The following is a 14,691-nucleotide window of genomic DNA, read 5'->3' as shown; positions in this document are numbered from 1 at the left end:
GATAGCAGAGAAAATAATTTACATTGTGATAGGATATCACTTAAGAGGTTATTGTGACTAAAAATGTTATTAACAAGAAAGAAAGAAAGAAAGAATAAATAAAGGCAGCCCAATGGATAATACTGAGAAGAAAAGAAAAAACTGTAGCTAATCAAAAGATCACTTTTTAAAAATGTGTTTATATTTCCAGTTAAGTGGGATGTGCTGGGCAAGTACATTGTGGGAAACTTCAGAAAGAGCACAGAGCAGCCGAGGGTCCGAGTGATGGACAGCGGTCTCTGGCCAGAGCCTTACTTTGCAGACCTGCCTGGGCAAACCATTTGGGGGAGCCTGCCCAAACTCATTTCCACGAGGAACTTACAAGGAGTGAGGCCTCGGAAGAAACTAAACCTGCCCTGATCATGGACTTCTAACTTCCAGAACTGTGAGGAAATAAATTTCTGAGAGTTAAGCTACCCAGTCTGAGATATTTTCTTATTGCAAATGAATACGGGGGGTTTCTAAGATTCTGGTAATATTTTGACTTTTCAGCTGGGTGGTAGGTACCCTGATGATTATTTTATTGTTGTTTTTTTAAATTGTACTTATACATTTTATATACTCTTTTGGATATACTTTTGCCAATTAGAAAAATAGAATTATAATGACCGTCAAAACATTTCTAGCCTACTGATAAGCATTTAATTGACTTATTCAGCAAATGCAGTTCTTTAAGCATTCAGTAAAGGACACGGTTTCATTAGGGCAATCAATGTCTCATTTTTAAAAAGGAAGGCTGTATTTAGCCAACGCTAGTTTGTCATCTCCAATGTCTAAAAATCAAAAGAAAATGGAATTAATACATGCTTTTAAACTAAGAAATCTAATGCAATGAGTGGTTTTGAGTTAAAATAGCTCTCTGTTCTCCTTCTCCATTGGTTTCTCCTATACCATTCAGATCTCAAGTAAAATATACAGGTAAAGCTCTTTCTACCACCCTGGGGGAAAATGTATTCATTTGAATAGGTTAACATTAGAACGTTCTAACAGCTCCCGTAGGGACTTTATGTAGAATTAGTACCAATGTTCACGTTCAAGCTTAACTGAACTTTTCATGGGGGAAAAAGCGTGCTGCAAATATTTTATTTTTATTCACAAATATAATTGCCAGGATTTATCTTTAAAATAGTGATGTGTAAGAAAAAAACAAAACTAAATAGTGATGTGTGTGTCCATATCTTAGGCTAACACAATTTGTAATTAAAGTAACTTTTCACACATATACATAAAATACATACAAATAAACAGACATATTCATACATATGCTCTTTGGACACATCTTGACAGAACATTGAGATGTATTTTTGTTCTAATATTTTATTGTAAGCATAATTAATAATCTTGTTTTTCTAAGATATAATTAATGAGTACAAATTGCAGACCCTGGGGGCTTCCCTGGTGGCGCAGTGGTTGAGAGTCCGCCTGCTGATGCAGGGGACACGGGTTCGTGCCCCGGTCCGGGAAGATCCCGCATGCCGCGGAGCGGTTGGGCCCGTGAGCCATGGCTGCTGACCCTGCGCGTCCGGAGCCTGTGCTCTGCAACGGGAGAGGCCACAACAGTGAGAGGCCTGTGTACCGCAAAAAAAAAAAAAATGCAGACCCTGGAGAGAACATTCTTATATGTGTTTGTAATTAAATTCAAGTGTCAGAAAATATAGGTAAATTTAGGTAAACGTCCTTGTGACGGACTCGAAAGCAAATCCAAGGCTGAGAAACACTCTTGTATGCTATATTAAAATCAAAAGAAGTGATGTGTGTTTAGGAATAGTGATATTGAATTTAAAAGTTCAGCAAACACTCAGAAACCTGTACACTTGTTACAAACACCAGACAGTATCAAAATATAGCAAGTAAAATTGTGGTTTTCGCTAGATCACTGATGTTTGTATAGTCATTTGCTAGAATGAATCCATAAAAAACAAGATATGTTTAAACTCAGAAAATATACTTAAGCATCTTATATATATGGAAATACAACAGTTTAACTCTCAAGCTTAAGTAACCACTTAAAAAATAATATCACCCCAGGGCTTCCCTGGTGGCGCAGTGGTTGAGAGTCCGCCTGACGATGCAGGGGACGCGGGTTCGAGCCCCGGTCCGGGAAGATCCCACATGCCGCGGAGCGGCTGGGCCCGTGAGCCATGGCCGCTGAGCCTGCGCGTCCGGAGCCTGTGCTCCGCAACGGGAGAGGCCACAGCAGTGAGAGGCCCATGTACCGCAAAAAAAAAAAATAATAATAATAATATCACCCATCAATTAAAATTGAGAAGAGCTCTCTTAAAGGACATTAAAAAAAATCCATCTTGGGTTTGTACTTAATTCTATCCCCTGAAGGCACCAATATTAAAAATAGTCTAGTTCTTGGGCAGCTATTGGATGATGCAAGTTTTAGGTCTTTATTACTGACTCAGGCATGTCCAATGAAGATGGAAATTTCTGTGAATTTGCTGTGAAGATGGAAATGTTCCACATCTGGGCTGCCTAGCAGAGGTAACTGCTAACTATGTGCCGCTTTAGAGCTTTGAAATGTGTCCAGTGAGACTGATGAACTGATTTTTAATCTTTATTTTATTTTAATTAATTTAAATTTCAATAGCCATATGTATTAGACATAGGAAACTACAGAGAGCCGTTCCAATGGCCTACCTAAAAATAAAGTGAGTAGTCTTTCGCGCTCTGTGACTCTGTCCCAGTTATATGGCATTAGTTAATGCAACTTGTGACATTTTCCCAAAACTCATGTGACCCAACAACTCATGTTGTTGCAGGTTTTGTTTCAATTTTGTTTCCTCTTAACTCATTATTTTAAGATTGGCTGTTGGAACTTGCAGTCCATTTTCTCTTAGAACATAGTAGCGTGTGGTTTGTTAATTCATAGTAGAGCTGAAATGCTGTGTTGTGAAAAAAGTCCCTTGAGCTCTGGAGTTCTAATAGTGTCTTTCAAATATGGAATGTTAGAGAACTACGTATAAACATACTCTTCTATCTCTTATTCAAGCATAAGACCAAACAATCTTACAAAGCAAAGGCAAACAAAACCAACACGCTGAAGTCAGCAGCACTGATTTAATGTGGATGATGATGTTTGCACAAGACTGACAACGCCACTTGCAGCACCAGGGCAAGGCTACCCGGGAGGTGCAGGTGATCTGGAGTTTGTGCTGCCAGTTTCATCCTGACCTGTCTCTCCTCCACTGTGCTCTTTATAAGCTGCTAAGGCGCCTTTATTTCCGCACTGGGCTGCGATGGCATTTGGCCCTCGCTTAGCTTGGCTGCATCATTTGTGAATTAAACCCTCCTCTACCCTTCTCACATCAGCCTAGATAGTCAGGCTGCCCTGCCCGGCCCCGACCTGAGCACGGCAGCCATGGTGAGCTGGGTCAGGGCGGGCGTGGTCACGCTGGCTGAACTCTCTTTCCACATCATCAGAATGAAAACACAGCGTTCCATTTTTTTTAAATAAACATTAAAAATTTTAAGTTCTTTTGGAGAGAAATGCCCCATGGACATGTGAAACCTCCACTTGAACATGCTAGCTGGTGGCGGCGTTGGGGGGAGTTGGAATTGACTGTCCACCCCCCAGAATTACTGAGGATGCCCAGGGAAAGGGGAAGCAAACGAAGAGCTTCATAGAATAACTTTAGGATGGCATGTCAATTTTGACTGGGGTAAGGACTCTGAAGCATTGACTTGGGCTCAGCAAGAGAGAGTGTGGCGTGTTCCACCACCCCGTTAAGTGGGAGAGAAGCTGCGGTAGGGGTGTGGGTTTAGGGACACTGCCACATGGCTGCATTCCCAGGGCAGGGCAAGAACCTTGTTGGGATTTCTGGGGCAGAACAAAGAATATAGGTTCCTGCCCCCCACGGACAGCTGGGCACACACAGACTAGGGTTTCCTGGGGCCCAGAGGAGAGGAGGAAGATGGCGTCTGCCTAACAAGAGGGAGAAGAGGTTGGGAGAGTTGTTTGCCCTATTCATTGATTGATTCTCTCCTTCACCAAATATTAATTGAGCTTCTGTTATTTGTCTGGCACCTTCGTGGGTATAATAAACAAGTGGACCCACAAGTCAACATACTGAATTTTAATGAACAGGAAGGGAGTTCTTCCTTACAAGGAGGAAAAGGGCAGGAGACTGGGAGAAATACTAGCTGGGGAGAGGTGGATGTCATTAGACTGGGGAGTGAGGTAAGGCTTCTTTGCATCATTGACGTTTAAGCTGATACCGAGTAGCAGAGTTGGGAGAAAGCATTCCAGGCAGAGGGAACAGCCTGTGCGAAGACTCGGAGCTATGAAGGAGCTTGGTGTGTTTGAGGAGCGGGTGAGGTCAGTGTGGCTTAAAGCTGGGTGAGCGAGGAGAGCAACGCAGGTGGGTGTGGAGGGGCATGAAGGTCAGGCCATACAGGAGCTACAGCCCACATTGAAGAGTTGGCATGTTCACTGCGGAGAACAGTATGGCGTTTTCTCAAAAAATGCTAAAAATAGAACTACCCTGTGATCCAGCAATCCCATTCCTTGTTATATATCCGGAAAAAACAAAAACATGAATTCAAAAAGAGAGATGCACCCCAGTGTTCATAGCATAGCATAGCAGCATTATTTACAAAGCCAAGATATGGAAGCAACCTAAGTGTCTATCAATAGATGAATGGCAAAAGAAGATGTGAGATATGTATATATATGTGTGTATATGTGTCTGTATATATATACATATATATATACACACACGCACATATGTACGTATGGGTGTGTGTGTGTGTGTATATACACACAATGGAATACTACTCAGCCATAAAAAAGAACGAAAATTTTGTTATTTGCAGCAACAGGGTTGGATTTGAAGGGCATAATGCCAAGTGAAATAAGTCAGACAGAGAAAGACAAATACTGTATGATATCACTTATTCGTGGAACCTAAAAAATACAACAAAATAGTGAATATAACAAAAAAGAGAGCAGACTCAGATACAGAGAACGAACTAGTGGTTACCAGTGGGGAGGGGGAGGTGGGGAGGGACAACATAGGGGTAGGGGATTAAGAGGTACAAACTATCAGGTATAAAATAAGCTATGAGGATATATTGTACAACATAGGGAGTGTAGCCATAAATGGGGCGTAACCTTTAAACATCGTGGTTCACTGTGCTGTACACCTGTAACATAGGATATTATGCTTCAACTATACTTCAATAAATATTTTTTTAAAAAGAGTTGGCATATTATCATCAGTGCAATGGAACATCAGTGCAGGCTTGCCATGACCAGGGGTAGGTGGATGAGGTTCAGTTTTTGAAAATATCCTCCCATTGCCATTGGGGGATGAATGGGAGGAAAGCACAGGTCGATGTGGAGGGACCAGGGTAGAAGGGTTTTGCAGCATCCCCATGAGAGATGATTGTGGCTGGATCCAGAGCAAGGTGGAGAGATGTCAGACCCGGACAACAGGGGCTGTGTTCTGGAGGGCGACTCAATAGGACCTCTTCATGGATCAGATGGAGTTGTTGAGGGAGAAGGACTTCAAATTTCTGACATGAGCAGCTGGGGAAATGAAAGTGCCTTCTCTAGAAACAGGGAAACCAAGGAAGGAGTCGATTATGGGAGATGGAAGTTGAGTCAAGAAGGATCCCAAGGGTACATGTGGCCCAAGGAAAGGAGTGCAGAGGCCAGGTATGCAGGTGTGTCAGTACCATCTGGGAGGGCGATGCGTTTTCCAGACTCTCGTCCTGCTTGTTTTGATCTCCTCTACTCAGGATCTCAGAATGGTCCCGGGAGGAAAATGTATTTTTCTCTCCCTCCATTGACTATGCCTACAGAGCATATTGAGATACTGGCACATCGAAGGGAAATGATCTTCAACTGACTTCTCTTATTTCTCTTTCAGAACCATCCAGGGGTCTTGAATTTTCGAATACAACTGGAAAGCAAAGAACTGATTGTAAATCTGGAAAGAAACAAGTAAGTCGAGTTAATTCCCGTTTATGACACCATAGGAGAAAGTTACGACGTGGGGACTGGAGAGTGCTGTGTAATTGATGTTGGCATTTAGAGACACAGAACTAAATGTGTAGATTCATAATCTGAATTTGGATGTGAGTCTGGAATTAACTTCAAAAAATGATCCAATGGAAAAATAAAGAATTGTATTTTATCACTCTAAAAGAGAACTTTCTAGCTCAGCAGGTTTTTCTCATAGTTCTGATGTTTCTTTAGTTTTCAGAGCCTGATGTTTCAAGGATAGAATTTAAGCATCCTCTGTTCTGTTCCAATAACAGTGTTCCATAATTAGTTGACTTTTGGCAGTTCCTGGGTTGTTTAAGGAGAAACAGTTTCAAATGGGTAGAAGCTCTTTATTCCTTGGGAAATACCAAGAGTTTATTTTATCTTTCAGACCTTGTCTCCAATGGTATGAAGTATTTATTTTATCTTTTTACTTAAAAATTTGGCCCTTTTTTTCTGAAAAATTATATATATTTTCAGAAAATGGTATTATATAGTGTTTCCTGTAGCACATGGATGTTATTACATATTTTGTATGCCTTCCCCGGAGAAAACTGTGCCTGGTTCAAGGCACAAGTAAAAATTACTCATATTCTTGTCATCCTTTATACTGTGGCTCTCCCCATGGGTTCCTCAGATCTAAAGGACCCCTACTATTCTAATTGATTAGTACCAGCAAAGAATCGAGCTCTCCTAATAAGCAATCTGTATTTAAAGATATAAGTTCCCAAGTCATGCTTGATTCAAAACTGGAGTTTCTGTCTTCCAGAATTACTGGTCCCTGTTTCTCACCCATCAGTGAAATGCTGATTTTTTGCTGAAATGACAGTGTAGATAAGACAGTTTCACTGAAATGAGTTCTGCCAGAGATACTGAGTCACAAAAATCTGACTCAGCATCTCTGTGTAAACGAGTCAGATCTCTTACTTATACTTACTTTGGTTTGAGGGTCCTGAGCAAATCAGATGAACGGGATCATGAATGGCCAGTTCTCACCTTCAGTATCTGACACCATGGCCAACAGCAATTATTAAAAAATAGGTTTTAAAATGCATATGAATATATATTAAATATATATTTTAAATGAGCGTATGCAAAATAGCATGGCCTGCTTCTTGGGGGTCTGCAGCCTGCTCTGCATTTCTTGCATGTTTCTCCCTCCCCATTAGATGGATTAAAAGCTTTTATGAGCAGTAAATAATGTGCTTTTAGCTTTTCTTGTGACTTGGTGATTTTAAACTAGAGGTTCAGGAATACATCTTGGATAATCGGGGGCTGAACGGAAACCTGAATATTGCTTTTGATATGTCTCTCTTAGCAAAGTATGTATTTTCATGCTTTTTTTTTCATGTAAGAATATCATAGGACATTTACATTTTCGTACACTGCTGTTTGTATGTGGTTTTGAAAATATCTCAGTGGACGAAACTTGGTATTCCTTGAAAGAGCAAAAGAAAATCAGGCTTCTGGTGGTGACGCATTTCCTCGATGGGGTTTTAGGATTGGCAGCTGGATTTGGGAAGTGTCTTTATTGCGACCGTTCTTATTGTTAGCCTGTTGGAGGAATGTGGTAAATGGCACGAGTGAGACTGATCCTGGACCTTTATGTGATATTAGGGCTGCAGGTAGAAGAATGGAAATTGACTTAATAAAAACCTTAAGTTATTTGTTTTCACTCTACAAGGAATATGTGTCCAATGCAAAAAATTGAAAACTGTAGGGAAAAAAAATCAAGAGTCCCCACCCCCAAAAAAGGTACCCCTACCACCAAACACAACGTTGGTTGGCATTTTGGTGAACGTTCGTATGGATTTCTTTTTTCCTTGTAGAAAAGGCTTTGCTTCTTTGGTCTTCCTAGTTGATATTGTAGTCTGTGTGTAATATGATATCCTACTTCTTCATTTAGCTTTATAATGATGTCCTTTTCCGTATAGAAATGCATTTCTTCGAGCCCCTCTGGTTCTCTGAGTCTGTAAAGTGAGTTAATAGTCTTATTCATGGTTCCCTTTGAAAATGATTTACCTTCCATTAAGGCGGGTAGTATGGTGCAAGCTGACTACTAGGCAGTGACTAGTTTGTATAAAAGATCATTTTCAAAGGTGCCTTAATTTGCTCACTTCCAGTTCTGGGCCTTTCACAAAATAATCTCAAAATTACAAAAGTTGTAAACTTAAAACTATCTCTTCTCGGTTTATTTCTTTTCCCAACTTCACTGGCAAAGCATGTTTTAGACAAGTATATGGAGACGGTTTAATGTGTTCCTATAACATTTTATAGCTTTCTTTTAATTATCCTACTTATACTCATTGTGGAAATTTCATTCTGTTAAAAATGACATTTTCAAAAATAGAGCATGGTAATATGACTATTTTAATAATCCACTTCCAATCCATTTCCACCAGTTACTTCAGTATAACAAATTTTTGAAGACGGTGACATGTCTGTTCCATAAGCACTTCACTTTTGAAATGATGAATACCAAAAACTTCTACAACTTTATAGGTAGAATGAAATGCTTGTATGCTACTGGTTGTTTGTCAGGCACAAAAGGTAATCAACCCATCCAAAATGAAAAATTAAAGTAGAATTTTTAATTTGCATAGCCTTTGGCCCAGTAGATCCAATTGGAGAAGTTATCCAAATGAAGCTATAAGAACCCAAAGATAAATGTACGAGGAAGCGGGATAAATGTAAATATTTAACAACCAACAGAACAGAGAGCCCGACCAGTCTGAAGGTAACCTGGTCGGTACCCTGCTTCAGAGTCTACGGGGGGAATCAGCCCTGTGTTCAAGGATGTTCATTGCAGAAAGTTTTACCTAAAATACATCAATAGGAGATCGATTAAATAAGTTATGACTCAGCTATGAAATAATACTACACAGTAGTACATCTAAAGATGATGGTGGAGATTTTTATTATTGGAAATAGCATTGATAATATGACCGGTGTGAACGGCATGTTGGATAGTAGTTTACATGGCATTCAGTTTTCATCTTAAAATTATACTCATGTACATGTATGCTCGAAAGATTTGGACAACATTTACTTTCTTTATTAATGTTTTACAACAAGAAAATATTGCTGTTAAAATTAGGAAAACTTTTTATTTTGAAGGAAAAAAAGCTGCTCTAAAAAGTTGAAAATGGTTGTAATGAAGAATGTTGAAGTATTTACTATTCATAAAAAGGAAATGAGGGGCTTCCCTGGTGGCGCAGTGGTTGAGGGTCCTCCTGCTGATGCAGGGGACACGGGTTCGTGCCCCGGTCCGGGAAGATCCCACATGCCGCGGAACGGCTGGGCCCATGAGCCATGGCGGCTGAGCCTGCGCGTCCGGAACCTGTGCTCCGCAACGGGAGAGGCCACGACAATGAGAGGCCCGTGTACCGCAAAAAAAAAAAAAAAAAGAGAGAGAATCTTGAAGAGAGAGGATATAGGTATATGTGTAACTGACTTACTTTGCTGTACACCTGAAACTAATACAAGATTGTATAGCAACTATACTTCAATAAAAATTTTTTTTAAATGGTGGATGTTAGGAAGGCCCCCAGCAATTTCCCAAGGGCTAAAAAGCTCTACCCATGGACTATATCCAGAAATCTATTTTAATTAAAAGCCTGCTTTAAAATCATAACCAATATAAAGGTGTCTTCAGTGCTTTCAATCATAAAAATCATCATGTAAAGCAAATGCAAAAAGAGAGTCACCTAAGTAACCCCACTCCAGACCTCTTCGTGTGTAAACCGATTCTTCGTGAAACAGGGCTGAATTTGTATTACATGGTTGTTTCAGGGAATCTATTTTATTTGCCTTCTCGCATCTCTAATTTGTGCAGAGATCAGATGCTGTTCACTTAAAATCTGTCTGTAGAGCCATAATTGAATGTTTGAAGAAACTCAAAACTTCCCTGGAGAATCATTTTTCATGATGTTGCTGTCTGCCTATGGAACTGCGGGAACCAGCTTTCCAAGTTCCATAACTCTCCTGGATCCCCATGGATACCCAGGCCATTCCTTAAACAGGTTCTCTGTGCAACTGCATCTTTGATCACAATGCTTTATTGGACAGGCTGGCCAGCTTAGACATCCGTTTTTCCGGTTTAGGATAATTAAAACTGATGGCGGTAGGTCATTCCCACCGAGCTTTCTGTTTTCAAGCCCTGTCCATCACTGGTTGAAGGCAATTGCCGGGCCCACTTGATTTATATTTGGGGCATCTCTGAGCTAGAAGAACTTTGGCATTGCCTTTTCTTCTGTCTGGAATAATTCCAGATATCTCTTAGGGGGCCACTCTAATTAATATTCACTCCAGAACAGTTGCAGAAAGGAGCATTTTACATTTGTCAGACATGGGCGTAAATATTTGAGAAGGCATTTGTTGGACGGTATCAATATCATGATGTAGGGTAGAGAAATGCAGCCAGTGCAGAGGTGGGGCTGGGTGGATTAGCAGTTGGCTGAATAACTACCTAGAGGATAGTAATCCGTTGTTCAGGTTGAACCAAATCGTGTTGGACAGCTGGACTGAGACCGCTGTCAGTGGCTGTAGGATGGTATACAGGACCTCATCCTGGCCCACAATTTTGTCAGCCCATCGCTATGAAGACGTAAAAGGTGTGCTGATCACATTTCTTGGCATCGCAAAGCTGGCGGGGGTTAACTGTGCTCTGCATGGCAGAATCTGGATTATGGAGATTTCAGCAGTTTGGATCAATGGGCCAAAACGAACAAGATGAGATTTAATGGGGATAAAGGTACAGTCCTATTCTGGGGTTAACAAAAAAATAAATATTGTTAAGTGCAGAAGGAAATTGACTAGTACTTCTTACGAATGAGACGTGAAAATTCAATGTGAGCCCCCGAGGCCACGTGGCTGCTGAAAGGTGGCTGCCACCTGGGTGTGCACAGGTTCCTGAGGTGGGTCCTGGACTGGAGAGGCCACCATTCTGCTGTGCGTGACCCTGGTCAGGCCACACGCAGAACCCTGACCCCTGCACTCTTTCAAGCATGACGTTTGAAAGCTGCCTGCCACCGTTCTCGCCTCCACTATTGGACTTTCATCACCCCTCCCACCAGCTGGAGGTGTCCTCAAGGTCAGGGGGCAGGGTCTTTACTTCCCCCTCCATCCCCTTCCTTGTGGCCTGGCCTGTGGTTGGCACTCTCTGAGCCCTTAGCAAAGAGTGAAGGATGGGACGTGGGTGGCCTGGATCAGGCCAGGAGTGAGTCAGCAGGAGGTTAAAGGCCTGTCCTGGGTGGTGAGAGAGACTACCTATTCAAGGAGAAAGCTTCTGGAGAGAATGCTGCGGCGGGAGTCAGGAAGCCAGGTTCAGAAACCCAGCTTTGCTTCCAGCAACAAGATGCTTATATTTTCTCTGTTTCCTCATCTGCGAAATGGAATAAACGTCTGTGTACAGTCAGTGCCAAGAGGTTAGAGCTCATGTTCTTTCTGATGATCAGGTTTGAATGATTCAGTGACGTACTCTTGTGGACCCAGTGATATTAGTTGTTTCACCCAATTGTATCCTTGGCTTCACTGTAACTGTGTCCTGTTTTAAATGTCCTAAATTAATAGAGATCGGGTATGACTAATCTGTACCCGTAAGTCTTAATGCTGGTCGAACATCTAATTCTGCCAAGAGCTGGAAAGGATTCGTGTGCTAATCCTTTGGGTTCCTGTTGTTGTCATGGTCTTAACTTCACACTCTTGACATCCTCAGGAATTAGAATTTTAAAATCTTTGTTTGTGGGCAGAGTGCCATTTCTTTCCATTTCTACTCTTGCAGAGGAAGCCTCACCTGCCTGTCAGAGCCTCCAGCTTTAATTTGCCTGGTGGTTCTAATTATTGACTAAACTATTGAAGGTAAAACTGTATTATAGGAACTTTACTATCTCATCTTACGTTTGTATCTCTCAACTTCCCTTCCGCCATTCACAAATCTTATGGGTCTTTATTAATTCAAACGATTCCTAATGTTAATCAACAATAGATCAATGAGACCATTTCTCTTTTTACTTAGTCATTTACCTACAAACATTTTTTTAAATTTATTTTATTCAAGTATAGTTGATTTACAGTGTGGTGTTAATCTCTATTACACAGCAAAGTCATTCAGTTATACATATATATGCATTCTTTTTCATATTCTTTTCCATTATGTTTTATCACAGGATATTGAATATAGTTCCCTGCGCTATACAGTAGCGCCTTGTTGTTTATCCATTCTCTATATAATAGTTTGCATCTGCTAAACTCAAGCTCCCAATAAATCCCTCCCTCAACCTCCTCCCCCTTGGCAACCACAAGTTTGTTCTCTATGTCTGTGAATCTGTTTTGGTTTCATAGATAAGTTCATTTGTGTCGTATTTTAGATTCCACATATGAGTGATATCAGATGGTATCTGTTGTTCTCTTTCTGACTTACTTCACTTAAATGATAATCTCTAGTTGTATCCATGTTGCTGCAAATGGCATTATTTCATTCTTCTTTATGGCTGAGTAGTATCCCATTGTATATATGTAGCACATCGTCTTTATCCATTCATCTGTTGATAGACATTTAGATTGTTTCCATGTCCTGACTATTGTAAATAGTGCTGCTATGAACATAGGGGTGCATGTATCGTTTTGAACTATCGTTTTGTCCGGATATATGCCCAGGAGTGGGATTACAGGATCATATGGCAGCTCTATTTTTAGCACAAACATTTATTTCATACCAGACACTACAGTTGGCCCTGCTGATAGAGTCATCAACAAGGTAAAGTCCTTGTCCTCTTGGAGGTCAGTCAAGGAGCCCAATGCTAAACAGGTCATCACAGGACCATACTGAATGACAGAGGTGCTGAGAGCTAAAAAGACAAGCAGGAGGCCCAGCCTGGTTCAGGAAGGAACCATGAAATGAAGCAGCATTTACGCTTTACATGAACAGGGGTGAGCCAGTTAAAGGAGGGCAGAGCGTAGATGGTTCTAGAGAGAAGGATGTGCATATGGAAAGTTCCCAAAAGCAGGGGAAGGAGTGTTGAAGTGTTTCAGAAATGAAGGTCCATGTGCTGGTGAGCAAGAGGGAGATGGGGAGAGAAGAGTGGAAACCAGTCCATGTGGGACCTTGGGCTCCATGATAAGACCTTGTATTTTCTCCTAAGAACCATGGTGCCTCATGGAAGCAAGGCCTGTAAGCAGGGCACTGACTCTCATAGAAGGGAATAGATGAGAATGTTCTGGACAGAGAATGGACAGAAATTGATGGGCAGTCGAATGTATGGTGTAATATGGAAAGGAAGATGTCAGGGATAATTCTTATACATGAAATGCTGGAAGAACAGTGATGCCCTTTGATCAGAAGAGAGAACCCTAGGAAAGGAAAGGACCAAGAACTTGCCATTTGAGCAGGGGCCGGGGACACAAAGGTATGGATCGTGGTGGCCATGGTCCTCCGGGTCTTGGGGGAAGGTGGACATTTGGGCCTCACAGAATCCACTCTGGAGGTGACCTGTGGAGTGTTCTCATGTGGACATGGCATTTCTTTGGGATCCATGGATGTTTGCAGCAGTGGCTGGGGCTCTGAGCTGGAGACCATGTGCCTGCGGTGGGTGGAACATCGCAAGACATTGGCCATGGCCTCGAGAGTATCTGAATGGCCATCGCAGCCTCAGGCAGTGTCACTGCTTCCTGCATTTTCCAGGCGGGAGCCAGGTGGGGTGAGCCTGTGGCCTTTGGGCTTGCTCCCAGGCCCAGTTCTGTGTCCTTCTTATGATCTGTCTCCATGCAGTGGGTATGCCCCTCCACCAGGATCACGCACAGACTCTTACTGTCCTTCAAGTCTGGGGCATTTGAGGACCACCTGGGGAGCTTATTCCAAAGACAGATGCCTGGCTCCGCTTCTCTCTATTGAAGCAGCATCCCCAGTGATAGGGCCTGTATTCTGTATTCCTCAAGGAGCTATATTCATGCTTTAATTAGAGAGCCATTGACCTCACGAAGCTATTTAAATGAATCTTAAAAGATTAAAACTTTAGTTCCTTGGTCACACTAGCCATGGTTCAAGTGCTCTGTAATCCCATTTGGCTATAGGAATGTTTCCATCATGGCAAGAGGGTCTGTTGGACATTGCTGGGATTGGCAGGAAACACCAGCTGGCCAGCTCCTTCCAGTTTGGGGTCTTGGCTGACGCATGGCCAGTGGGAATGTTCTTTCCTACAGGGAGTCACACACTTCTTCAGGTTGCCTAATTCCTGCAGTTTAATAAGCTTCATCCCTCACTGTAGGGAATCGGGCAGTACCAGAGGGGTCACCTCTACACCTTGAAGAAGTCAGGAAAGGATGGGAGAAAATTCTCTAAGCATGACTGTAGACTCATGGAATTGACGCCAGCTACGCGGACATCAGCGATCTTGTAACTAGACCAAACTCCTTCCGGTTTCAGTTCCAGTCTCTCAGCCTGAACATTTAAGATCTTTCTAATTGGGCTAAATTTTGTTCCCTGGGTAAGAACTAAATTCCCTTGAGCTTCCCTCCTCACGGCAGTCTTTGAAGTTATACAGACACTGGAAAAGGTCAGAACACCATTTTTAGAGTTTTTGTTCTTCAACCTGCCTTAACTTTAAAGAGCCTAACTCAGTTAAGATCAACCTTTTCAAAACGGTGCCCCTCTGGGTGCC

The 14,691-nt window shown here is 41.9% G+C and overlaps 1 protein-coding gene across 1 annotated transcript in view; it reads left to right on the top strand.

Moving 5' to 3' along the window:
• The window catches only part of ADAM12 (ADAM metallopeptidase domain 12), a 408,492-nt gene that overhangs the window by 121,674 nt on the left and 272,127 nt on the right, over positions 1-14,691 (top strand). Inside the window, exon 3 of the mRNA XM_032607298.1 lies at positions 5,919-5,992. Coding sequence (XP_032463189.1) covers positions 5,919-5,992 — 74 coding nt within the window. The remainder of the gene's footprint in view (positions 1-5,918; positions 5,993-14,691) is intronic.

This window comes from Phocoena sinus, chromosome 16, assembly GCF_008692025.1.
Source record: "Phocoena sinus isolate mPhoSin1 chromosome 16, mPhoSin1.pri, whole genome shotgun sequence".
Classification (NCBI taxonomy): domain Eukaryota; kingdom Metazoa; phylum Chordata; class Mammalia; order Artiodactyla; family Phocoenidae; genus Phocoena; species Phocoena sinus.
This window is presented reverse-complemented; position numbering and strand designations above follow the sequence as displayed.